At 43.3% G+C, this 25,931-nt stretch overlaps 1 protein-coding gene and 1 long non-coding RNA gene across 4 annotated transcripts; both read right to left on the bottom strand.

Moving 5' to 3' along the window:
* Positions 1–7,666: 7,666 nt before the first annotated feature.
* On the bottom strand, positions 7,667–24,297 carry Usp11 (ubiquitin specific peptidase 11). 3 transcript variants are annotated; one of them, NM_001358931.1, is made up of 22 exons: positions 24,087–24,297; positions 21,224–21,294; positions 16,348–16,457; positions 16,046–16,176; positions 15,763–15,880; positions 15,224–15,369; positions 15,030–15,091; positions 14,810–14,909; positions 14,285–14,458; positions 14,034–14,192; positions 13,475–13,699; positions 13,270–13,353; positions 13,084–13,178; positions 11,253–11,459; positions 10,402–10,451; positions 9,934–10,212; positions 9,782–9,852; positions 9,415–9,527; positions 8,992–9,141; positions 8,792–8,907; positions 8,525–8,613; positions 7,667–8,440 (listed from the first exon to the last, which is right to left on the bottom strand). In NM_001358931.1, exons 4-22 carry the CDS (start codon positions 16,094–16,096, stop codon positions 8,306–8,308), a joined length of 2,424 nt encoding a protein of 807 aa, NP_001345860.1. In that variant the 5' UTR covers positions 16,097–16,176; positions 16,348–16,457; positions 21,224–21,294; positions 24,087–24,297; the 3' UTR covers positions 7,667–8,305. The 3 variants fall into 3 exon arrangements, with proteins under 3 accessions (NP_001345860.1, NP_663603.3, XP_030107181.1); NM_145628.4 differs by lacking the exon at positions 21,224–21,294; XM_030251321.1 differs by lacking the exon at positions 21,224–21,294 and having other exon boundaries at positions 7,915–8,440; positions 14,285–14,609; positions 24,087–24,252.
* Positions 16,585–21,217, bottom strand: Gm39499. Its single transcript, XR_878086.2, has 2 exons — positions 17,975–21,217; positions 16,585–16,969 (listed from the first exon to the last, which is right to left on the bottom strand). It is a non-coding gene; the product is annotated as a predicted gene, 39499 (long non-coding RNA).
* Positions 24,298–25,931: the final 1,634 nt, after the last annotated feature.

Genomic DNA, 25,931 nt, shown 5'->3' with positions numbered 1-25,931 from the left:
CCTTTCCCCTATGATGAGAGCATAAAGTGTAATTAGCTGCAAGTAATTTATGCACTGGATACATTTCCCTGTCATCTGTTTAATTCAGTAAATCCAACAAAAGTATCCACTTGATGGTATGATGATATGCTGCCATGCTAATGTGGTCATCTAGCTAATTGCCAACAAGCCAGTTTTATTCCAACTGAGTCTTGGGCTGGAGAGAAGGTTCAGTGGTTAAAAACATGTACTGTTCTTACAGAGGACCTGAGTTCAACTCCCAGCAACCACATCAGGCAACTTACAACTGTAACTTGAGCATCCAAGGGATGTCCCAAACTTTGGGTACGTGCACATATACAGGCATACACATGTGTACGTGTAACTAGATGATAATACTAATGTTTTTAACTGAGTATTGATGCCTGATTTGGACTATCTTTTTTATCTAAAAAATGTACATGCAATATGTTATATTCTTTCTCTTCCCCAACCCCTCATAGATTCTGCCTACCTCCCTACTTACCCAACTTCCTGTTTTCTACCCCCAGCACTTCACCAAAATAAAGGTTATATTAAACCAATGAGATTTGAAAAAGTGGAAAACAAATAAGGCCCAAGCTGGGATGTGGTGGTATCTGCCTTTATTTTCAACACTCAGATGAAGAAGAATCAGATGAAGACAAATCTTTGAGTTGAAGGCAAGCCAGTGCTACACAGAAAAAAAAAATGGAATGAAATGAAATAAAATAAAATAAAATAAAATGGAACCAAGCCATTGAGGCTGTTTTGTGTTGCCCAACCTCTCGGGCATGGGGCATGCCCTGGAGTGTGGTTGATACCCCCAAGGATACTCACTTGGTGAAAACTGACTTTCCTGTTCCCAACAGGCATCAATTGCAAATACATTCTTGGTTACTGGTGAGACTTTGTGTCTCCTTTTCAGTGCTGGGATTTTGTGCAGGTCTGTGTTGTGCTGTAGCAGTCTCTGTAAATTTAAATGTGTACCAGTCCTGTTGTGTCTGGGTGACATTGTTTCCTTGGAATCATCCACCACCTCTGGCTCTTAGAATCTTTCTGCTCCCCCTATCTCAGAGATCCCTAAATTTGAGGGCAGGGTTTTGATAAGGACCATTTAGGACCAAGTGCTCCACAGTCTCTCACTCTCTAAACATTGTCTAGTTATGGATCTTTTAGTTAACTACCATCTACTTCAAGAAGCTTCTCTGATGAGGGTCAAGTGATGCTCTGATGTATGAGTATAGCAATATGTCTCTATGGGCCATGTATTGCTATGTCCCTCTAGCAGGATAATAGTACATTTCCCCTAGGCCCGCATGACCTATCTAGTCTCTCAGTGTTGGGTATGGGCTCCATTCACTGGAGCAGATCTTAAATCCTGTCAAAGAGTGGTGATTACTCCCATAACATTTGCTTCACTATTGCACTGGTATATTTTGCAGGCAGGTCACAGCTGTAGGTCAAAGGGTTTGTAATTCTTTTTTTCTTTTTAATTAATTTATTATTTATTTATTTCTTTATCTATTTATTTATTTATTTTTAATTAGGTATTTTCCTCGTTTACATTTTCAATGCTATCCCAAAAGTCCCCCATACCCACCCCCCCTAATTTATTTTTTATTAGGTATTTTCCTCGTTTACATTTTCAATGCTATCCTAAAAGTCCCCCGGGTTTGTATTTCTTAAAATTAATATTAGTATTAATAATTGCTTTTCTTCTCCAGGCAGTGCAAAGTACCTTCTAGCACCTTCAAAGGGGTGAAGCTGCTAGTTGGGCCCCAGCTTTAGTTCTGTCTGTTCAGTGACATAAGTAGTGCCTTCGCAGTAGGGCCTTACTGTTAGTTTGGAGGGTAACTAATAGCCTGTGATTAGGGACCCCCTTTGACCAATGACTTAACAAGATGTAACGCATTCCTGGCACTGCAGACTTTATTTGGTGGCAGAAGATGTCTAGTTGGACTATTGTCTCCCACATTATATGGTGACTTCACTGGGATATCTTTATTATAAACTCTCTTCACTCACCAAATGCACAAAATAATATTTATGGTTTTTTTTTGTGCTATTCACTAAGACACAGTCTCGCTATGCAACCCAATCTTGTCAAATAAGAGATTCTCCTGCACATGCCTCACAGTTAGAGAGGACAGGAGGCATAGGCCACAATACCAGATATTATCTTTTTGTTGTTTTGCTGTTTATCCTTGGGTGGGGTTTTCTTTTGAGACAAAGTATCAAAAAATGTCAAACTCACAATGTAACGGAAGATGATCGGATTTTAAGAAAGAAATAATTTGCGATGAATGATGGCGTGAGCTTTACACCTTTAATCCTAGCATTAGGGAGACAAAGGCAAGCAGACTGCTGTGGTCAAGGCCAGCCTGGTTTACAAAGTGAGTTCCAGGAAAACCAGGACTACACAGAGAGACCCTGTCTTTTTAAAAAGTGAGAGGCGGGGGCTGGGATGTAGCTCAGTGATATTGCTTATGCCCAGCATTCAACTGACCAAAGGTTTCATCCCAAAACAAAAGGTTGGGCTAGCAGAGGGGGGGAGAGGAAAGGGGTTTGGTTTCATTATGGGAGTCTCCAGAAATGCCCAGAACAAGTGATATGAATTATGTGGAAGAAGTCAATGAAAAAAATAAGTGAAGTCCAGTTTCTTCTTCAGCAGCAGAATAATAACATCCATTGTCTGTATTGTGGGCTAAGACAAAGATACAAGGAATAGCTGCAATGTGGGAAAGCAGTGCTAGGAAAGTCAGCTCCATCCAAGTGTCTACTTTCCAACCTAATGCCAGCAGTACTAACTAATAAAGCAGCCACTGCTACTCCCCGTGTCTTGCTATCCTGTGAGAGAGCCATTCACAAACCAGGGTGGCATCAAGCAAATAAGAGCAGGCTGCAAAGCAGTAAAGCTAATGAATGAGATAATCTAAAATAATTTACTGAGTTCTAGAAAGTTTCCCTACCAATATAGCTCATCCTTCAAATAAAAGGAATACATTGTCTTCCTTCCTTCCTTCCTTCCTTTCTTCCTTCCTTCCTTCCTTCCTTCCTTCCCTCCCTCCCTCCCTCCCTCCCTCCCTCCCTCCCTCCTTCCTTCCTTCCTTCCTTCCTTCCTTTTTTCCTAGTTTTTTTCTAAGCTTAAGCTTATTATATTATTAGCAGAAGTTGAAAACATTTTTTTCTATAAACACCGTACTTGCTCTAATGCACACTTTAGAAGGCAGGGGTGGGAAGAATGTAGCTTTGGAAAGAACATTTTGTTAAAGATATCACTTACTCGCCAACTATCCTTGGGCAAAATGCCTGAAGAATATCTTCTTTATCCTTGACTGGACAAGATAACACCACATTCCTGAGTGCTATCACTAGGAAGCATGAGAAGCCATTTGAAATTTCTAAACTCCTGCAAGCATAGCTTTTTATGATATGAGGGCAAACAATTTTAAAATAATTATTAAAGTATTTTGATTATTACCAGGGTAGAAGAAAGACAGATTTGATTTTCAAATACATATTTTGGCTGGGTGTGGTAGCATACTCTTGTAATCTCTGCTTCCCTAACAAGCTAAGGAAAGAGGATCTCCAGTTCCATGCCAGTCTGGGAAAAATAAATAAGAAGAATGAAGGTACACTGGAACCCTAACATAGTTCCGTGACAGAGCACATGCCTAGCAAGCACAGAGCATTAAGTTCAATCCCCAGGGCTGAAAAGTATCCTTGTAAACAGTTTTCAGTCAGCGCTTCTGTGAGGCAGGAGGATCACTGATCCAAGTTTGAGGCAAGTATGGGCTATTCAGTGAGGCCTTGACTCAAAAAATACAAATAAAAATGGTGAAGATTTATCAGATCACAAAAAGCTATAAACTTTTCACGAGTGCATTACCCCTCTTGAAGTTAAAGCAGTTTAACCTGGCATAGCGATTGAGACCTGTATTCCCAGCCTTAGGAGATCAAGTTAGGAGGACTGCCAGGAAATCAAGACTAGTATGGACTACATAATGAGTATCAGGTCAGCCAGAACTACATAAAGTTTCTGTCTCAAAAAACTAAAAATGAGCTGGGCAGTGGTGGCGCACGCTTTTAATCCCAGTACTTGAGAAGCAGAGGCAGGTGGATTTCTGAGTTCGAGGCCAGCTTGGTCTACAGAGTGAGTTCCAGAACAGCCAGGGCTACACAGAGAAACCCTGTCTTGGAAAAGCCCCTGCAACCCCCAGCAAAGTAAGAAACTCACTTTGTAGACCAGGATGGCCTCAAACTCACATAGATCTGCCTGCATCTGCCTCCTAAGTGCTGAGTTAAAGGCATGCACCACAACTCCTGGATCTATTTTTTAAAACTCTGTGTGTGTGTGTGTGTGTGTGTGTGTGTACATGCAGATGCCAGAGGCACTGAGATTTCCCTGGACCTGGAGTCACAGGTGATTGTGAGCTGCCTGACACGGATGGGTTCAGTGAATTGAATTCTGATCCCCTGGAAGGTTCTCTTAAACGCTGAACTATTTCTCCAGTCCTGAGACAGGGTCTATCGATATACCCTGGCTTTACTAAAACTCACTTTCTCAGCCACAGTGATCTTGAATTTGAGACTATAAGGTTCCTGCCTTAGCCTTCTGAGTACTACAGGGGTGAAGCGCTCTACCTGTCTCACGTGGCAGGCATCTAGGTAGCAGCTCCGTGCTTGCACAGTACTGACCTCACCAGTCAAACAGGACACATTCATAATTACAATTACCACTGAAAGAGCTCAGAAAATTCTCACCTCAGTACCAAACTAAACACTTGTTTTGGACCTAATTAACAAATCTTAAAACAAGCAATATCTGAAAAAAATTACATTATTTTTAAGAAAATATAATTCTCAAGAATTATACATCCGATGGAGTCCTTTTGGGAATTCCAATGGTATTCTTCACACAAATAGACAAAAACAATCTTAAAATTCATATGGAACCACAAAAGACTGAGTGGCCAAATAACCCTGAGGAAAAATACAAAGTTAAAAGCACTACACTACCTTATCTCAAAATAGGACGGTACATCAAAGAGTAGAGTACTGGCATAAAAGTACTTACTGACCAGCTGGTAGAACAGGGATGTTCTTCCTTACAGACAAGGAAATACTTTTTTTGACAAAAGTGCCAAGAACAGGCAATGGGAAAGGCAATAAATGCTGCTGGAAAAGTGGACAGAGATATGCAGGCAAATGATAGCGGACTTATTTGACAATATATACAAGAATCAACTGAAAGCCAGGCATGGTGCCACACACTTATAACCTTGGCATTTGGGAGGTGGAGGCAAAAGGATCTGACATTCAACATTAACCTCAGCTACGCGGTGAATCCCAAGACAGCCTGGGCTATACTTGATCCTTTCTCAAAAACAAAACAAAAATAAACAAAAAAAACCAGCCCAGGCATGGTAATCTCTGTATTAGGAAGGTAAAGGTAAAACTTTAGCTTATCACAGTGGTGCATGCCTTAGAGAGTTCCAGGACAGCCAGGGCTATACTCTATACATATCAAAAATAAAACAAAGCAACCCCCCCTCCAAAACACCACCACCAACAACAACAACAACAAAACCTAACTACACAGGTAAGAAGTTTAAGGTCATTTTCTACTACATAATAAAATCAAGACTAGTCTTGATGTGAGATTCTTTAAAAAACAAACAGAAACAAAACACCCACAAAAACAAAAACAAACAAAACAAAACAACAACAACAACAAACCCACCATGGTCAGCTGATATAGTTAAGCAGATATACTCACCTACACCAAGACCAATAGCCTCAGTTCAATTCCTGGGACCCACATGGTTGAATAAGAGTATTGATTCCCACACATTGTCCTCTGACCTTCACCTGTGTGCCATGGCCCACACATTCCCCTCTATACATACACACAAAATAAAACTTAAAAAACAACAATCACCTGATTCAGAGTCAAGATATTAACTAGCAGAGAACATCACATTATGTAATAATATGAACAATGATGTGATATACTATTCTTGTTTGTTTGTTTGTTTGTTTGTTTGTTTCAAGACAGGGTTTCTCTGTGTAGCCCTGGCTGTCCTGGAACTCACTTTGTAGACCAGGCTGGCCTCGAACTCAGAAATCCGCCTGCCTCTGCCTCCCAAGTGCTGGGATTAAAGGCGTGCGCCACCACGCCTGGCTGTGATATACTATTCTTGATCTTTCTTCCTGGCATAGAGCTGAAACTCTGGGATTCTGGGTATATGCTACCATGCCCAATGTATACATTTTATTCCTTTCTTTTCTTTTCCTTAGTGTCTGGGTGAATGGAGCCCATTTTTCATAAAAAGCCCTGTCAACCATACTTGAATTTATAGCAATGAGATGACCTTTGGTAAGTCCCTAGGTGGCTTCAGGATAAGAGTTCATTGCTATAAGAAATAACCTAGTGATTAGAAAACTGGAACTTTAGAACTAGCATGGTGATGCATGGCCATAATCCCAGCAGGAACAGCTCAAAATCATCCTTAACTACGTAATGAATTTGAAGTTAGCATATGAGATTGTATCAACAGCCTCTCACCTACCTCTAAAAAAACAAAAAAGCCTTTCAGCTCCTACCTCCCAGGAGGTAGGGCAGCGGGGTCAGAGATTAAGTCAGTCACCAATAGCCAGTGATTTAAGCAATGTCATTGACTTACCTATGTAATGGAATAAGAGCCCTTATATGATATGAAGGGTGTAGAGAGCCTCTCTGGTCCATGAACGTGGGAGGTGGAAGGTACCCACACCCCATATTTCACTCTTACCTAGATGTTTCTGAGTTGTATCCTTTCCTTTATGTTTTGCCTGGCCACTGAAAACTTAGTGAGAACAGCTGTTTGGGTGTCACTAATCAGCACTCCCTTCCTCACTAGGGCTCCATTACTTAGTTATATCCACATGCCACACATTCATCTTGTCTATTCCACCCACAGCTCTCCCCAGAGGTTACAGTTGGCTTCTTTGGGCAGCATCTTATGAGAGATGTTCAGTATCTACATGGCAACTTTTGACTGTTCAGGAGTGTTCTTTGGCAAATAACCCTACCTTGTTTTTCTCTAAAGGGATAGAAGGGCAAGTTCCTGTTGGGAACTGTGGTCCTGGTGGGACAGAGGACGAAGCCCAGAGACAATAGAAACCACTGGCCAGTCTGGCCCAGGTACAGCTTCATAGTACTGAGACAGTCGTCTTAGAGGGTAGTAGCAGGATCTGAGTGTTGGTCTGGCAATTATCTTTATGCTCCCAAACAATGTTTGCCTATAGCTATTCCTGTCTCTTCCATGTGTGTCCTTGGTTTATTATCTGTAGTGCATCTCAGATCCCTCAAAAGATCTTTCAGCTCAAGAACCCAGACTAATATACAGATATACCAACAGGCTGACAGAACCAAAGCCACTCTTCACTCCTGTGCCCGTTCCCTCATCTGAAACTAGAGATGACAACTCTAGCAAAAGTCCACTATGAAGCCAGAGTTGATATTTGTAAAACACTTTGGAGCTGGGAGTAGTGCATGCTTGTAATCCCAGGGTTCAGAGACAGGAAGACTGATCTACATAGTCCTTACAGCAACTATTTTGAAAGCTTTTGAAAGACAGCACCTGTTGCTCAGGTGACTAATAAACACTCAAAACAGCTAGGTGTGGTGGTCATGCTTTTAATGCCAGCACTTAGGAGGCAGAGGTACAATCTCTGAGTTAAAGGCCAGCCTGATCCACACAGTGAGTTCCAGGACACCCAAGAGCTACACAGACAGATCCTGTCTCAAAAACAACAAACCCACTCAGGACAGCATCAACTACATACCATACTTGACCTTCAGTAAGTCAACTGAACAAAGACATATGACTGGTACATAGTAAGTACATATGAAGAAACAAAGCCACACTGTTGAACATGGGAATCTGGAGCTTTTTATGGATACTTAACACAGAGAAGAAGGTATGGTCTCAATAAGAAAATACACTCTGTGTTCATGTAAACCCCAGTATCAGCCACTAAGAACACTTTGGCATGAGGAAAAGAGGGAGGGGGAGCATAAATAAGACTAGGAGAGGAAGTCACTGCTGTACGGGCACACACAGGCAGGGGCACACTGCCAGGGGCATAGGGCCTCTTCTTTCTGAGAGAGTAATACAGCGGTACAAGAGAACAGTAGCCACAGACTAAGCCTGCAATGTCTGGGGGGGCAGAGGGGGGCGATAAACACAGGAAAGAGAGGGGGTAGACAGGAGAGAGTGGCAAAGGGGGCTTCCTTCTCCATGGTAGGTTCTAGGGCTCCTTAGTTGATATCCATGATGTCAGAGTTGGGTGTAGAACTGGAGACAGGAGAGGCAGGAGTGTCAGATGAAGAAGTCTGGGACTGGCGTCGACCCACATCTTGGCGCTGATAGAACAAGACATAGGCTGCCTTGGACTGCAAAGAGAGGACATTGGTCAGTTTGGATGTCAGGGGGGGGGATAATAGAAAAGAGGGCAAGAAGAAGTACAGAAGCTATACCTCAATCTGATTCTCATTCACAGGTGAGACACTATTGTCATCAAAGTAGTGCCACTGGCCACTGTCCTTGTTGCAGGCAAATGTTGTATCTGAAATAAACAGAAACCATTCTTACCACCTTCTTGGCTCTCTAGAGTATCCAAATCTACTTTATGCTACCCCTGCCTTTCTCTGACACATAAACCTAGTCATGTACTGGGTACATCCTGACCCCTAGTCTATATCCAGCCAACCAGGGCATGCCCCAGCCCATAGCCTGGTACATACAGTGTCCATCACGCATGCCACCATAATGGTTGGAAACTGCGATGAGATCATATTTGTAGAGGTCTGGAGAAGACTCATTCTTTGGTTTGATGACAAACTCAGAGAAATCCAGGTCCCTGTGGGTGAGAAGACAGTAAATACTGGTGGGCTCCACCTGTACCCTCCCAGGTCCCACAGCCTTTCTCTGCAAAGCTCCTGACCGGATAGGAAACTGCACCAGGGTGTCCAGCTTCTCCCGGGAAATTTTGGAAAATGAAAAACGCTTCAGGTGGATAATGAGAACTTCGGGTAGCATCCAGAGGTCCAGTTTCTTGGTGGCCAGCTGGTGCTGCTTGCAGGAGGAGCAGTACCTAGGGACAGAATCCAGCCTCATCTACCTCATACCTTATCTAGTCTTCCCACACACCATCTAGCCTACAAAGGTTCATTCTCAGTCATTCCCTCTCCCTCTCAGACAGCTTCACTAAAACACTGTAGGCATGTGCCATTTGTTCTCATTTTGTAAAGGATGCTCTGACTTTCTGTATGCCTGCTACTGTCATTTGTTCCTGTGTGTGAGTCCTTCTGTTAAAGGCTCGAGTTAGTACCACTCATGCAATCTCTCCTGAATGTCAGGCTCTCACCAGGGGTTCTCCTTCTCCAGGGTTTCCACAGTGGTGAAGAGTTTGATGCACTCCTTCAGCTGCACTGGACTTTTCTTCAGCATGTAGCCCACACAGTCATGCTTCACATAGCCCTGGGGAGGGGAGTTAGTGTCCAGACGATCAGACAAGACGAAGGTAGAGAAAAATAGGGCAGTGTGCAATCACAGACCAGGTGAGTCAGAACCTGAGACCATGGCGCTCCCAGAGGTGTGCAGGTGCCAAGGCCAGGCCAGTCCTGGGCCTGGATCTCTTGGCTCTATTCCTAGCTAGAATTAGGGAGGATGCATAAAGGGTTGCAGTGTGAGCTACAAGGGTCTCCCATCTCTTGGGTCCCATTTCCATTTACCTCAGCCTCCACTTCGTCATAATAACGCCTCTTCATATCTGGTTCCCAATCCATGGCAATGTATGGCTGGGCTAGGGGTGCAGAGGAGACGGTTATGCTCCTGTTGCTAGGACATCTCTCCTTTTATCTGTAACCCTAGCCAGGTGACATACTTTGCATTTCTTCAGGGGAAGTGGTCCGGTCACTGGTTCCATTGGAGTTCACCGTCTGCAGAGTAAACAGCTGCTTTCGTCGTCGCCTTGGGGGCCACTGCGATGCGCGGAGGCTGTTGTCTAAGAGGGATGGGCATCTCTCAGTGACCCCAGAGCTGGTCCCAGCCTGCTCCTGCTCTGCTTCTCGGGTCCCATCATTAACAGTGGGCGCAGACATTTCCTCCTTTTCCTCCTCACTGCTGCTGTCATCTTCCACATCCTCATCCTCATCTTCATCAACTAGGATGGAGATAATGTCAAGGATCAAAATGTGGGTACTCCAGGGAACTGCGCTTCAACACAGAAGAACCCTGTGTGTGTCATATATCCAAATCCAAACCCGCTGCTCCTCGGCCCTTCAGCCCTGCTGAGTAAGACACACTCATCTTTATTGGGTCTCGCTTCCTTCTCACCTCCTTGGCGACTCACCTTTCTCATCCCCATCATCCTCATCTGAGGTGGGTTTGGTCACATATCGTCTGTAACAGAGCAGAGAAGACTCCCAAGGGAGGGCCACAAGGATAGAGGGCCATCCCAAAGTTTTATTTGGGTATGGTGGAGAAGTTAGTGGTAAACACACATGAAAGAGTCAGTCTCTGTCTCTCTCTCTCTCAAAATGTTATGTGAATGCTTCATCTCCGAGCTACACTCCCAACACTTTTCTGAAACAAAAAAATTCTTCAGACAGTTTTGGTAAGTTACTCAAGCTGGTCATATGTGGCTTTTCCTGCCACAGCTGACCAAGTAGCTGGGTTTCTAGGCATGCGCCAACACACCTGGCAGTTCTTAATCATGAACCTGGAAAGTGGTGAAGCAGTGATGCATGAAAAGGTTAAGAACACCATCAGTGGCCTGCGCTCTAAAGCCACAGGTAAGCAGATATACAATCAGCTACAAATTAATGTCAGAGAAGCCTTTTGAATTAGAATGAAGGAGAGATTAATCCAGATAATTTAGCTTTGCTTGCCTTCCATGGTAAGAACTCTGGATTTTAGGTGTAAGGATAAAACTATATACAAGTCTCTCTGTAGAGACAATTACATACAAAATGAAGTTGTCTCTAGTTTTTCTTGTACACCTCTGTATTCCCAGGACCAAAGAGAAGTACTGGAGAAGCCAGAGGTCTAAAAAAAAAAAAAGCCCTGCAAAGTCTACTGCCATGTTCAGTTTGAACTATCCTTTGGATGTACCAAACAGCAACTCAGAACCCGAGTCTAAGTACTGACCTTGGTCCCCTCCCTCAAATGCACTCCCCCTGACCCTAGGACAACGGTACTTACGAAAGTCGGTACATCAAGATGTTATATAGGCCCTCCCAGGAGAACCGGTCCCGGGGCACTGACACCAGGAGAGGGTGCCCAAAAAGTATCAGACCATAGTAGGAGTTGTTGTAGTCTCTGGATGGGGTGCGCTCCCGCAAGTAAACAGGTACCACAATATCATCTCTTGAACCCTCAACCGGCTCAATCCGACCAGTCACCTCATATCTGTATGTGTGCAAGGGACAGGGGTTAGTTTTTCCTTAATTGAGGCATCCCAAGAAAGATTACCCCTCAGTTGCTCCATTTATTCAGCTCAGTCCAAAACTATGAGTTATTTTTCATTTTTATTATTAGTGTATGTTTGTATTTGTATGGGTATACACACGCTATGACACACATGTGGATGTCAGAATAAATACATCTTTCAGGAGTCAGTTTTCCTCCTTCCATCATGGATTCAGGTTGTCAAGGTTTGTGAAAGTGTTTTTACCCACTGAGTCATCTTACCTGCTTCCCCTTAATATTTTATCATTATTTTATGTGTATGGGTGTTTTGCCTGTATGTATGTCTATGTATCCCATGTATGCCTGGTGACTGCAAAGACCAAAAGAGGGCATCTGGATGCCCTGGGGCTGGAGTTACAGATGGTTGTGAGCTTCTATGTGGTTGCTGGGAATTGAACCTAGATCCTCTGAAGAGTAGCTAGCTAGCACTTGTCCCAAATTATTTTAAAGGGTCTGAAAACCCATGAAGGATTTGGTATTTTATAAACTATCAGATAATTTCCATAGCAGTTTGTTTATATGCTGTTTGAGGAAGAGCCTTGGTAACATGGGAATACTAGGGGGGAGGTAATAAAAACAAGGATTGAAACATTTTTTTTCCCTGTGGAAAACACTTGTTTACAAAGAACATTTCTTTTCACAAACATCGTATTTAGTTGCCCCAAATTTAAAAATGTGGGAAGCACTTGCCTACCATGTAGGAAGCTTGGGCTCTAAATAAATAACAAGGGGCTGGTGAGATGGCTCAGTGGGTAAGAGCACCCGACTGCTCTTCCAAAGGTCTGGAGTTCAAATCCCAGCAACCACATGGTGGCTCACAACCATCCGTATCGAGATCTGACTCCCTCTTCTGGAGTGTCTGAAGACAGCTACAGTGTACTTACATATAACCAATAAATAAATCTTAAAAAAAAAAAAGAATCTTAAAAAAATAAATAAATAATAAGTACATTTTAAATGGAGCATGTTGCTGGACATACTGGCATACACCTTTAATCCCAGCATATAGGACGGAGAGGCAAGGTGGATCTCTATGTTTGAGGATAGCCAGGGCTACACAGAGAGACCATCTCTCTCTCTCTCAGAATATATATACACACATATATACATAGTTATAAATATTATATATACTTATGCATATATATTCATGTTTATTATATATATATATATATATGTATATATATATATATATATATATATATATATCATACTTCTGAGTATATGTATTGAACTGTAAGTGTAGCTCAAGTGTTAAGAGTACTTATCTAGCCCGGTAGTGGTAGCACATGCCTTTAATCCCAGCACATGGGAGGCAGAGGCAGGTGGATTTCTGAGTTCGAGGCCAGCCTGGTCTACAGAGTGAGTTCCAGGATAGAGCCAGAGAAACCCTGTCTTGAAAAACAAAATACAAAAAAACAAAACAAAAAAAGCAAGCAAACAAACAAACAAACAAAAAAGAGTACTTATCTAACATGCTCATGCGTTCTGGGTTCTATTCCCAGTAGGACAAAACAAAAGGTGGGGGGAGCATCGTCTATCCATTCCCATCCGTTTCCTCACTCACACAAAGATATCATCACGATCCAAGATGCCACTCAGAGGATCCTCCAGCTGGTAAAGCTTATAGAATCGGTGACTGAAGACATCAGCTACTATCATCTGTGAATAGTACAGGGACATAGGGAAAGTCAGTGTGCAAGGTTCTTCCTTTAAAACCTACCTACCCAGTCTCCATCTGCAAAAGTCTCACCTTGTCTGGTGCAACACTTGTATGCGTGGACAGAGCCACACACAGATCTGAGATATTGCCCTTCTTGGGGACTACAACCCGGTGCTGAGGGGGAAAGAACATTTACAAAAGATCAAAGGAGCTTATCGTAGGTTAATGTAGAAAAGCGTGAGGGAAGTAATCAAAGGCTGATTGCCTGCCCCTCATTGTGTTCCCACAACCTCACCTGTTCTGGCTTGCGGCGGGGATCCATGGGGACAAAGAAGACTTCCAAGACCCTCCTGGAGCAGACAGGCAGTGGGACACTGAGGTAGCAGAAGGGGTCAAAGGTCACAGAAACATTGCCACAATCAGGGCACACCAGGGTGGACTTGAAGAGGCCATGGAAAGTGTCCACGATCACAGAATCATTTCGTCGTTTATGGTTCTGCCAGGCTTCCTGAGCCACTTCCTGTTGACAGTGTAATGGTGAGTTTGGGGCAGGGGGCAAGGTTTGGAAATAGATTCATAGGGGTTTGAGGTAAAGGACACTGTTGAAGCCTAGTGGCAGGGTTACAGCTAGGTCTGTCTGGAACCCATGTTCCCTGTCAGAGCTGGCATTTTGAATGTAGGACGGGAGCCTAAGTGGGGTTAACTCTAAGATAGGTATGGGGACAGATGTAGTGCAATACCTGGGGTTGAGGTAAAGGTCAAGGTAGGGGAACTGAGAAGATGCTAAGGTGATAGACTGGGGAAAGCAGAGACATCCTAAGGCAGTGGCCATGTAGCTTTAATGGGTAGCCTACCAGATCAGGCCGCCCAGCACCATTGCATAGCTCAACATATTCTTTCTTTTTGACCCGATTGAGATCCTCATGTAGCCCATCCAGGAGGAATGACAGTAGTTCCTGTGAGTCATGCTGCTGGTAGCCCAGAAACTGGGATGCAAAATGGCCAACCTTGTTCTAAGGAGACAGTAGATGGGAGAGTGAGCATGAGATAAGAGAAGCAAGAGAAAAAAAGATGGTGGGAGAGAGCCCATGGGGTTGAGACACACCTTGAACACATTTGGCACAATGGAGCGGTGGTAGCCAGACCAAGTCTGCTTTACCAGATCTGCATAGGCCTCAGCAAGCTCACCCTTCATGCCTAGAGGGTTCCGGAAGTTGAGCTCCTCTAGGTAGCGATTGTTGAGAAAGTACTCTGTCAGCTGTGGCACATTGCTCAGGCACTGTGGTAGTAGGATCCAGTGAAAGAGGTAGAGGAGAGGTGAGGTGGTGCAGGTGAGAACAGAAAAGGAAGATGGGAAGAAAAGGAAATGAGAGAGAGAAGGGGAAAAGGTTGGCATTGTGAATGCAGTATCAGGAAAAATATCAGTATCTCTGGAGGAGGAAGATGGTAGCACCAAAAGAAAGAAGGGAGAATGGGGAGCAAATGTGGGCACAGCAGATCAGATTCATGGAGCCTTGGCTTTCCACCTGATCCCCTGTACTGTAGTCTTCTTTGCCCTACCCCCACCCCCTAGCTCTGTCCCCAATACCTAACCACTATAGTTTGCCAGACATAGACCTAATAGCCCAACCTGTAGGGCCGAGTTCATGAAGCATGTGTTGCCCAGATTGGTAAGGCCACAGATGCCCGGTTGCCCCTGGAAGTCCTCATCCTCGTCCGGTATGTTGTTCCTGGAGTTGGATGAGAAACCTTATGAGCTAAGGCCCACTACAAGTGGGTGATCTGTACTCATAGGTTCTGTCTGCCTACTCTGGGGTGATCCCACACTGCATTACACCCCAAAGGCTCACATGCCACACAGCTGAGCACTGGGCCAAGTGCCATCTTTGTTTCGAGTCTCCATGATGACCAACTGGGTATAAGGTAAAGAAAGGAAAAAAGGAATGTATTAATGGAAGGGCTCAATGGCACCCTGCCCTTCCCTGGTCTGACTAGTGCCAGGAATCCATCCACCTGGCTACCAGCACAAAGGAATCCTCTTTACCTGCCCAGTCTCAAGGCAGGCATCAAGCAGCGTGATCTGTGTATTACACAGTCGATCCAAAGAGCCCTCTGAGTTCTTGGTCCAGAGGCGCGTGTCTTCCTGAGGCTCTACCAGAAACTGCTCCCGAGCTGTTTGCAAGACTAGTTCTGTGGAGGGTGATCGAACATGACCATATCTTCTGGGACCCCAGAATACTCACCCATGTGATAGTGTTAGCTCATTCTCATAAAATTTGCTTACATGGCCAATACATTGTGTCCTCAGATCATTCTTCACACTTAGAAACTCAGAATTTGAGACCTTCCCAATAAACAAACACTCTTTTCAACTCTCACCCAAGCAACTGGAATATAGCTCATTTTTTGTAGACTCCAGTAGACACCCAGTGTCTATGCTCAACTTAGCCACCACCACCTTCCTCCACAGTTTGACTAGTGCCTTCTCAGGAGGCTGTAAGCTGTTCCCCACACATCCTTGGGTCACTGAGATATGACCCATGATTAGGAAAAGGAATTTATCCCAGAGGCCCTGAGACTCACCCACAGAATCAGTATAGCTAAACTGAATGGTGAGAGCTGTTTCCATATCACTGTGCTGAACGAGCAGTAGCTCTAGTGGGTACACTTCCACCTTCCGAATGCCAGGAAGTTCTATTACCTGTGAAGGCAGAGAGGAGCACCAACACTCAAAGACCCACCCAACTGACAAAGGAATATAGGTATATACAATTCTGGACCTACCCTGAGCCTACATGGCCTTTCTCCTCCCCAACTTCCCAGAGAAATCTAACTCACACCCTTAGCATCTACCCCACCCATATACCTTGCGCTCAATAGGTGGCTGGCCATCCATTAAGCCATACCAGCTGACCATGTAGTTCCAAGCAGGCGCTGGGAGCAGCACATAATCATCTCCTTCTAGCAGTCTCTCCCTGAGATGCCAGCTTATCTGATCTGTAGGTATAGGGGTACGGATGAGGCAAAACATGAATTAAGAAAGGAACTGTCAATTCTGGCCACCCTACTAATGACTAAGCATAGAGAATGGGAATATGGCCCCTTGTAGGAACAGAAGGGATCAGAACTCCAGGGCAAGGTTAATGGAGAGAGGCAGAGGCTTGGTACCTTCAAAGAGCCCAGCATTGTTGATACAGCCAGGAAAGGTGCTAGCATCTTGATCCCCTCCCTTCACGTACACCTCCCACTGTTTATACCAGTGTTTCTCCACAAGGAACCTGGAACCCAGACAGACAACAGGGTGTCATATGATCATTCAGGGGCTAGCAATACAACTTTTCATCATGTGCAGTTACTATTAATCCACTGTAATTTAAGCAGAAATTTTCCAGCACTATGTAAATATAAGTAAAAAGCAAAATTTATTCAGTGAAATGCACATTTGAATATTGGATTACTTGATTTTTTTTCATTCATTCCTGTTTTTAAAATTGATGTCTTGTACCATCTGGTAAGGCCCGGAACATACTAAGTATGTAGCCCAAGCTGGCCTCAAGCTCCCTGGTTCCTTCTGCTTCAGCCTCCTGAATGCTGGGATTGAAAGGTGTGTACATGGCTCAGCTATGCTGTGGATTTTGTTTGGGGTCTCTTTTGAGACAGGGTTTCACTATAGTCTTGGCTGGCAGTGAACTCGTTGCCCCCTGCCTCCATGCCTCAGAATAAGGCAGGATGGGCTTTTCAAAGCAAGGCCACTAATGACTGTTACCTGGTCAGAAAGAGTTAACTTTACCTATCATAAGCCCCCAACTACAAATCACACTTGGCTTTGTATTTGTGTGTGTGTGTGTGATTTGTCTATACATTGCCCTCCCTACTCTCCAGACCCTAGCATATCACTTTATTCCAGGAAAATACACATTCCCACCTAGGGGCTCATGCCATAAAATCTATCATTCAACCTATCAGCTCCTACATTGACATTCCTCCTTCCAGCTTTACTGGCCTCTACAGTTTATGAAGTTCACTTAATAAAGCTAAGTTAGTTAATAGTATTTTCAATACAAAGGGAGGCACGGCTCACTTAAAAATATCTTATTAGTTTCTGTTTCCTCCAAGACAGGGTTTCTCTGTGTAGCCCTGGCTGTCCTGGAACTTCCTCTGTAGACCAGGCTGGCCGCGAACTCGGAGATCTGCCTGCCTCTGCCTCCCAAGTGCTGGGCTCACCACCACACCCAGCTAAGATTTTATTTAATTATGTGTATACTTATGTGTCTGTGGATAGAAATGTGTACGTGAGTACATGTACTCCCAGAAGCCAAAGGCTTCAGATCTTCCCTGGAGCTGGAGTTACTACAAGCAATTGTGAGCTATCTGACTTGAGTGTCGGCAAGATTAGTAGGACACCCTTTTAACCACTGAACCATCTCTCTAGCCCCTCACCTTCCTCAAAGCATATTTTGAAAGAAAATTAATATTAAAATCACTCTAACAAAACTTCAGCTAGTTTAGGATGGGGCTACAGCTTAGTGGTAGACCACTTACCTAGCACTTAAGAGGTCTTACATTGAATTCACACACACACACATGCACTTGGGAGGCAGGAAAATTACTTTGACTGTGAGCACAGCCAGGGCTAGAGACTTAATCTCATACAAGCAGGAGAAAATAAATGTAGAGAACACTCTGGGACAGCCTCAGAATAAGGCAGTTATTCAGTTATTGACTCAGGACAGGATGGGCTTTTCAAAGCAAGGCCACTAATGACTGTTACCTGGTCAGAAAGAGTTAACTTTACCTATCATAAGCCCCAACTACAAATGTTCCAGGGCACTGCATCATTGAAACACTGCTTCACTACCTGCACAAAACACCCCTGCCTCAACAAAAGTTATTTCTTGCATAATAAACCCTCTTCTTGTGGCTTTTTATGTCTTGAATTCTTTCATTATTCATATCCCCGCCATCCTGCACAACTAAAAAAATCTTATAGGTGATAAATATAACATTGCTCTATGAAGTTTATTTAAATAAGGTTAAATACACATAAAGGCATACTAGTGAGTTCTTTATTGCCCATTATCCTGTGGTCAATATACCCAAAGATGAACAGGAGTTAGATCTTCTATATAAAATTACTATAATCACTTGTTTGTCACCAAATTATTGCCAATTCTTAGTTCTTTTTTATATTTTTTAAAATGTATGTGTGTGTGTACCTGTGTGCAAGCATGTGCATGTAATTACAAAGGCCCTTGGAGGCCAGAAGGCATGAGATTCCCTGGGGCTGGAGTTACAGGTGTTTGTCAGCCATCTAATGTGTTGGGAACCGAACTGGGTGTTTGGGCCTCTGGAAGCAGTATGTATTCTTAACTGCTGGGCCATTTCTCCAGTCCACCTTTTTACTTTCATTTAAGACAGGGTCCCACTATGTATCCCGGGCTGTCCTGGAACTCATTACATATCCCAGGCTGACCTAGAACTCACCTACCTTTGGCTCCAGAGTGTTGGGATTAAAAGGATACACCATGAATGACTGCATATTCAATCTCTTTTGTTGTTGAGACAAGGTCTATGTAGCACAGGCTGATTTGAACTATATAAAAGATGACTGTAAGAACCTAATAACCCTTACCACTATGTTCTTATAAAACTAACTCTACTTGTTGTCTTGACTTTAACATTTTTCTTTTGAGACAGGTTAGATTAGGACTCATGTTGACCTGGATGGCCTTGAACTCACAATCTTCCCGCTTTAGCCTCCCAAGAGGTAAGACTTCAGATGTGTGTTACCATGCTCATCTTGTTTTCTAAATATTCTTCCACGGCTGGCCGTCTCTTAAATGCTGAAATCTGACAAATGAGTCATCATGCCCACATCTAAGCACTGTTGATCTGTCTTTCCAAACTTAAGACAATGACACTGGGAAAATGCCATAATTATCTCTGGGAGATAACATAAGGTTGTTTTCCTCCCATTAAAGGGCAACAAGAATAATCATATAGATCTAAAAGTCTCCAGTTGTTTGAAACAGCACTCACTGTATGGTCTAAAACTCACTATGTAGATGACCAGGAATCCCTTTGCCTCCAGAGTACTGGCATTAAAGCCATGTGTTACCACACTGGTAACACCGGGAAGCTTTTAAAATGGCTTTCACTTTTCCAACTTTCTTTGAAACAAGTTCTCATGTGGCCTACACTGGCTTTGGCTTTCTGGTTCTATGCCACTACCTCCCTAGTGCTGGGATTAAGAGCTGGGGTTCATGCCCAGTTCTTCCTATGAAATATTTTTGAAAATGAGAAATCAGGGCTGGAGAGATGGCTCAGCGATTAAGAGCACTGGCTGCTCTTCCTGAGGTCCTGAGTTCAGTTCCCAGCAACTACATGGTAGCTCACGACCATCTATAATGGGATCTGATGCCCTCTTCTGGTGTGTCTGAAGACAGTGTACTCATTCATAAAATAAATAAGTCCAAAAAAAAAAAAAAAGAAAGAAAAAAAAGGAAATGAGAAATCAAAAAATGCACTTTAGAGGCTAGGGCAGAACTCTCACAAGTCCAGCCTGGGTTAACTGTGTGAGACCTCAAAGAAAAATAAAAACGTCCTCAGTTAGTTGTGTAGAATACACTACTGGGGCTGGCGAGATGGCTCAGTGGTTAAGAGTGCCGACTGCTCTTCCAAAGGTCCCAAGTTCAAATCCCAGCAACCACATGGTAGCTCACAACCATCTGTAACGAAACCTGATGCCCTCTTCTGGAGTGTCTGAAGACAGCTACAGTGTACTCACATAATAAATAAATAAATCTTCAAACAAAAGAATACACTACTGTAAAATATCTTTCACCAACACCTTCTTAAGGTCCTATGAAACTGGTTTCTCTTCATGTAGTGTCAGTGCACCTCTCTGAACCTAGCCACCCTTCTTCCTTAAGAACTCCACAGTTGTTTACTGTTAGGAAGTTTCTGTACCCTATACAGAAGTAACCAAAGTCTCTCAAATATCCTTGATTTAAACGTGTAGACAATTCACTGTCACAAGAACTGAAACTTTCTAAGGAAGCTGTCTTTTCAGAGATTGGAATGTGGCCTCAAAACATAAGCTCTTTAGGGGCTGGGTCAAGTGCCTGCTGTGTTTGGATCCTCACAGCTACAGAAAAAAAGCTGAGCAAAAAATTTGGCACAAGACAGGTGGCAGTGGTACACACCTTTAGTCCCAGCACTAAGGAGCCAGAGGCAGGTAGATCTCTGTGAGTTCGAGGCCAGCCTGGTGTACAAAGTGTGTTCTAGGACAGCCAAAGTTACAGGGGAAACATTGTCTTAAAAAAACTTAACATTTGGCATAGTGATAATCTCAACACTTGAGGGGGCCATGGAGACAAAATACTAAAGGTTTGCTGGCCAGTCTAAAACAGAGCTCTGGGTTCAAAAAGCCCTGTATCAAAAAATAAGGTGGAAGGTGGGTAAGATGGTACAGTAGGTAAAGGTGCTTGCCACCAAGTCTGCTGGCCTGAATTTGATCCCCCAGGAAATACAGAGAGGGAACGGACTCCTGCAAGTGGTTGTCTGGCCTCCTCCAGCACAGAGTCACATGGTGTACTCCACCCCACCCCCAAACAAATGCATCTAAGAAATTTAATCAGTAAAGATGAGTGAGTTACTTAACTGGAATTGTTTTAATCTGCTATTAAGCTAAGGATGGGAGGTACAGCTAATACTGACAGATGTATGATTTGAAGCTAGTCCTTGAATTCAAATGCTTTATAAATACGTATTTCTCAACTATGGCAGCAAACTTTGAGATCCTTTGCTCTTACCTAATTTAAATGAGCAACAAAAAGTGGAGCTTGGCAAAATGCTTCATAACAATTCCAACAGGAGAAACAAATTGGCTTTAATACTCAACCAACACTGGTGTGGTAATTTTTTTTAATGAGGTGAAGTTAACATAAAATTAACCCATTTTAAAGTGAACAATTCATTAACATTTAGTACATTCACAATGTTGTGTACCCACCTCTACTTACTTCCAAAATATTTTCCTTACCCCAAAGAAGGTCCTCTCCTGGCAGGCTAATTTAAAAGGCCATTGGTAAGGATGACAGGATCATGTGTTATCTACCAATAGCAAAAATAATGACACATCTGTCAAGGTAGGAAAGAGGAATGAACCAAAGCTTTGAGAACTGTTGGACATCTCCAAATGAGTTATACAAACAGTCTGGTTACTGTTTGTTTTCAGGACGGATTGAGGCCAGTCTTTGCTGGAGAACTATGATATAATGGCAGAAAGATGTCACTATATCCTCTAGTATGGGAATTGTAATTTATCTCCCCAGTAATGTATACACATTTCACTGGCAGTGTTGTTTAGGAACTTTGTAAAGTGGGAAAACCTGGAAAAGGCCCTAAATGTAAAGAACAGCAATAGTCTAATGTGGGTGTCCCTGATGGAGAGAGGAAGGGCCTGGGGGCTGATAATCAGATCAGAGAAATGTTAGAATGGAGAAGGGGTACCAGTCTCCAAAAGCCTTGCAGGTCACTGAGGACTTTACCATTTATACTGCATGAAACAAGAAGCTGTTGGATATCCTGAGGTACAGATGGACAGAAAATATAAATAAAATTTAAATATGTATTTAAGAAACTACTGCTTAAGGGAACAGCAGCATCTTAACACTTGAGAAACCTGGCAGACCAACAGGTCAAGGTTAATGTATCAAATTACATCATACAGATACTATTTACCATGGAATATAAGGGCTCACAGTCTATTTCACAAACACTCATGTTCATATATATGTGTATATTCACATATATATGAATATTGGAAGTTTATTATGATAATGAAATGTGAAAAGAGCCCTTTAATTCAAAATTTAGGATAACAGTTTCCTATGAAGATGGAGGGGAAAAGCATACGAGTTTTAAGGTAATGTTCTGAATCTTCACATGAGTGATTAATCCACATATAAAATTTACTAAATTTTCTTTGAAGTAAACTCACTGAAAATGGGTTTTTAAAAAGCCAGGCATGGTGGAGTATGCCTGTAATCTCAGCCAGATTTCTAAGTTTAAAGCCAGCCTGATATAGTTACTTCCCTGACAGCCAGGACCACATAATAGAGACCCTGCCTCTAAAAAGAGAGGGCAGAATAATATAAAGACTTCTCTGTATGCCCTTAGAGTCCCCAAATCTAACACACCTTATCCATTTGTTCTATTCTTTTTTTCCCCATATCATCTTTGGGGTATTTTCATTTATCTTAAACTAGACAAAAAAAAGTGTGCATTGATAGTATACAGCATGTTTTGATATATACATTGTAAAACACTAAATCAAACTAGTTAACAAACCAATTATGTCACACAGTTTGTTTGGGTAAGAACATGTAAAATCTATTAAGCAATTTTCATGTATAGAATAGAGTGTTATTAGCTATAATCACCATTTTGTACAAGGGAGCTCTTGAATTTGTTCCCTTTTGTCTAACTAAATTTTACATCCTATGACCAATATTTCCATAATCTTCTCCCTCCCATGTGCATTTTTAATATAATTATTTGGTAAGTTGTTTACACGATGGCTCCTTATCTATGAAATTTCAGTATGTATTTTTTCACCAAAGGATATTCTTTCATAACCACATTACAATTATCACAAGAAATTATCAGTACCAGTATTTTATCTACTGGCCTTTGTCAAATTTCACCGATTTTTTTTCCAATAAAATTTACAGTGAAAGAGAAATAAATTATGAGAAAGAACCCTCATTTTTAAAAATAATTTATTTTTCCTGTGCTAGATCCAAATGAGGATCACGTGTTGCATAGACTTGTTAAACTGCATTAATTCCTTCAATCTGGAACAGTTCTTCAGCGTATGCCTTTCATGACCTTGCCATTTTTGAAGCATACAAACCATTTCTTTCAGCAGGATGTCCATTTATGTAAAACGTTTTATACTATAATCTTTGTAGGTCTTACGATTTTCACAATTAAAAATGAGCAGCAACTCAAGAGAGAAATAGGAACCCGGGGAGCAGTAAATTTTAAGAGGCATTGATTAGCATTTAAAAAAAAATGGTCTAACAAGACAATTTGTTAAAAGCTGTGGATCCCTTTTAAATAGCCATTTCTGATTACAAAAATATTATCACGTGGAAAAAAAAACTCCCCAAATAATCTTTTGTAAACCACCTGCACTTTCTCCTGTTCTAGGAAGGAGACCTTAACTAGAGGGGTATTAAAAAAATAACAAAAACAACAAAAAAAAATACCGCGTCACAATCTTTGCTCTTTTGCAGGCGCCATTTTCTGCCCCAGGCACTGCCCCTCCTCCACAGTTTGCCCCTCCCCAGCCCTTCGCCTTGTTCCCAGGAGCCAGGCACCCTCCCCATACCACACTATTCCGCCCCTCGGCCCACAGCTATAGGCTATGGAGTTGCTCTTCAGCGGACGCCACCAAGCTCGTCGGGTTCACAGGCGCTTCGAGTACTTGTAGGCCGTTCCTTGCAACCGACGCAACGTTTTGTAACACACGCCACGCCCCCGCGTTAAGTACGGAGCCAGCCTCCTTTCCAGGCTCCAGGTTCCAAGACGCAGTCCCCTCTCACCCCCTCCCCAAACGATGCAGTCCCCTGACTCCCACGGCCATCCCCTTCACGCCCCACCCCTATCACAAACCCCATTTTGTCCTTAGGCGGCTGACTGCCCCACTCGGGCCCCGCCTTTTCCCCCAAACGTTGAGATTCATTCACTTAGCACTTCCACGCCCCCTCTCTCCCGCCGGCCCAAGCCCCTTCCCAGCCTCGCACCGCTTCATCCTCAGAATTTGATTTCTAAGTACCCCGCGATACTAACGCCCCCAAGGTCCCCTTGGCCAAGGCTTCATTGAAGCCCAGCCTCACCAGCTTTCGCCAGCTCGCAGTGGACGCTCTCGCCCATTCCCGATTTGGCGCCACTGTTCATCCAGGTCTGGCATTGCCTCGGGCTGTGTGTCTCGGTCCTCAGCAGAGGCCGGGACGGCAGCTGCAGCTGGGTCCGCTGCGACCGCCGCCATCACCGTCTGTCCTCCTCCAACTGCCGACGCAACTGAAGATAGGAAGACGACCCTCAACTGGCACTTCCGGATTCTGTCCCGGAAACGGAAGCAGAGCCCCCCAACAATCAGGGGGCTACTGCCATCTTGGAAACGTCACCATTTGGCGGAAATTGGGTGGTGGTCTGTGGTCTCTGCAACCAATACCAGGGGTTAACTCTCTTGTTTGGAACTAAGACATTAGTGCCTTGTGGAATTCTCTAACACCAGGTGAAATGGTCCTTTGGTGGAGGCCAGAGGTTTCCAAAATGAGCAAATATGTGTTTAGGGCCTCACAAAGGATGCTTAGGGCAAATAGTTGCCCCTTTAACTGCAAACCCATACTATGAAAGCGGCATTTTTGTTAGCCTAACGTGAATTACCTTTCTCATCCATCAAAACCAAATGTATGGGCTAGAGATATGGCTCAGAGGTTAAGGGCACTCATTGCTCCTGCAGAAGAAAGAGTTCAATTCCCAGAACCCACATGGTGGCTCACAACCATCCATAACACAGGTTCCTGAGGATCAGCGGAAATGGACAAGGTACACATATATGAATACAGGGAAAACATTTATATACATGAAATAAAAGGTTTTTTTCTCAAATAGTTTATCATCTCCTGAGAGCCTGAACTAGGGTGTGGCTCTCTGTGTGATTGTCTGTGTGTCATCTGTCTTTTCTATCTTTGAGACAGGGACTTTGCTAAATTGCCCCAGAATTTCCTCCAACTCTATGAAGCCCAGGCTGGCAATTGATTTGCCTTGATCCTCCTTCCTCAGCTTCCAAAGTGATGGAATACAGGCATGCACTTCAACATTCAGCTTCCTGAACTAGAGTTACCAGACAAATCTGTGTGTTTGTTGGAAGCATAACAAATACTGAGTCTGTCCAGTTTAAGTGACTTGCTGGACTTAAATAGTAGCCTTGGGTAGCAGATAACTGTATTGTTTTTGGCCCATGAGTAACAATGTGGGAAACTGAGAGCCAGAAATGTGAAATCATTTGTCCTCAGCTAGGATGTGCCATAGCACGGCAGACCTAGTTCCAGAGCTGTGTCCTTAAACACCAGGCAGATCCTCAAACTGTGGTCACATGCTATCAGCTCAGGAAACCCTCTCAGGAGGTTTCACAAAATCAAGACTTTCTGCAGTATCTTCACTCTCATTTTCATGCATATATAGTGGAATTATTCAGAGGGTATCTTGGGATAACCAATTCATTGAGTGTCCCCAATCTTTAATATAAAGGAAATCTGATGACAAACATGTATGTGAAAACCATTGAACCGGCCAGGGTTTCTTTTGGTGTTTTTTTGAAAGAGTCTCAATTCTGAACATGAAGCTCAGATTGGCCTTGAACTTATGATGATCCCCCTGCCTTAGCCTCCCAAATGCTAGGAGTACAGGATACAGGTGTACCAGGCTCTATGTCAGACTTCAGCACTACTGCAATTTTTTCTTGTGAGAAGTAGCACTTTAGCTGGGCATGGTGGCTCACGCCTTTAATCCCAGCACTCAGGAGGCAGAGGCAGGCGGATTTCTGAGTTCGAGGCCAGCCTGGTCTACAGAGTGAGTTCCAGGACAGAGAAACCCTGTCTCAAAAAAAAAAAAAAAAGAAAAGAAAAAAAGTAGCACGTTAGGGTATTAAGCTGTTCCCTGATCTCTACTTCTAG

Source organism: Mus musculus, chromosome X, assembly GCF_000001635.26.
Source record: "Mus musculus strain C57BL/6J chromosome X, GRCm38.p6 C57BL/6J".
Classification (NCBI taxonomy): Eukaryota; Metazoa; Chordata; class Mammalia; order Rodentia; family Muridae; genus Mus; species Mus musculus.
This window is presented reverse-complemented; position numbering and strand designations above follow the sequence as displayed.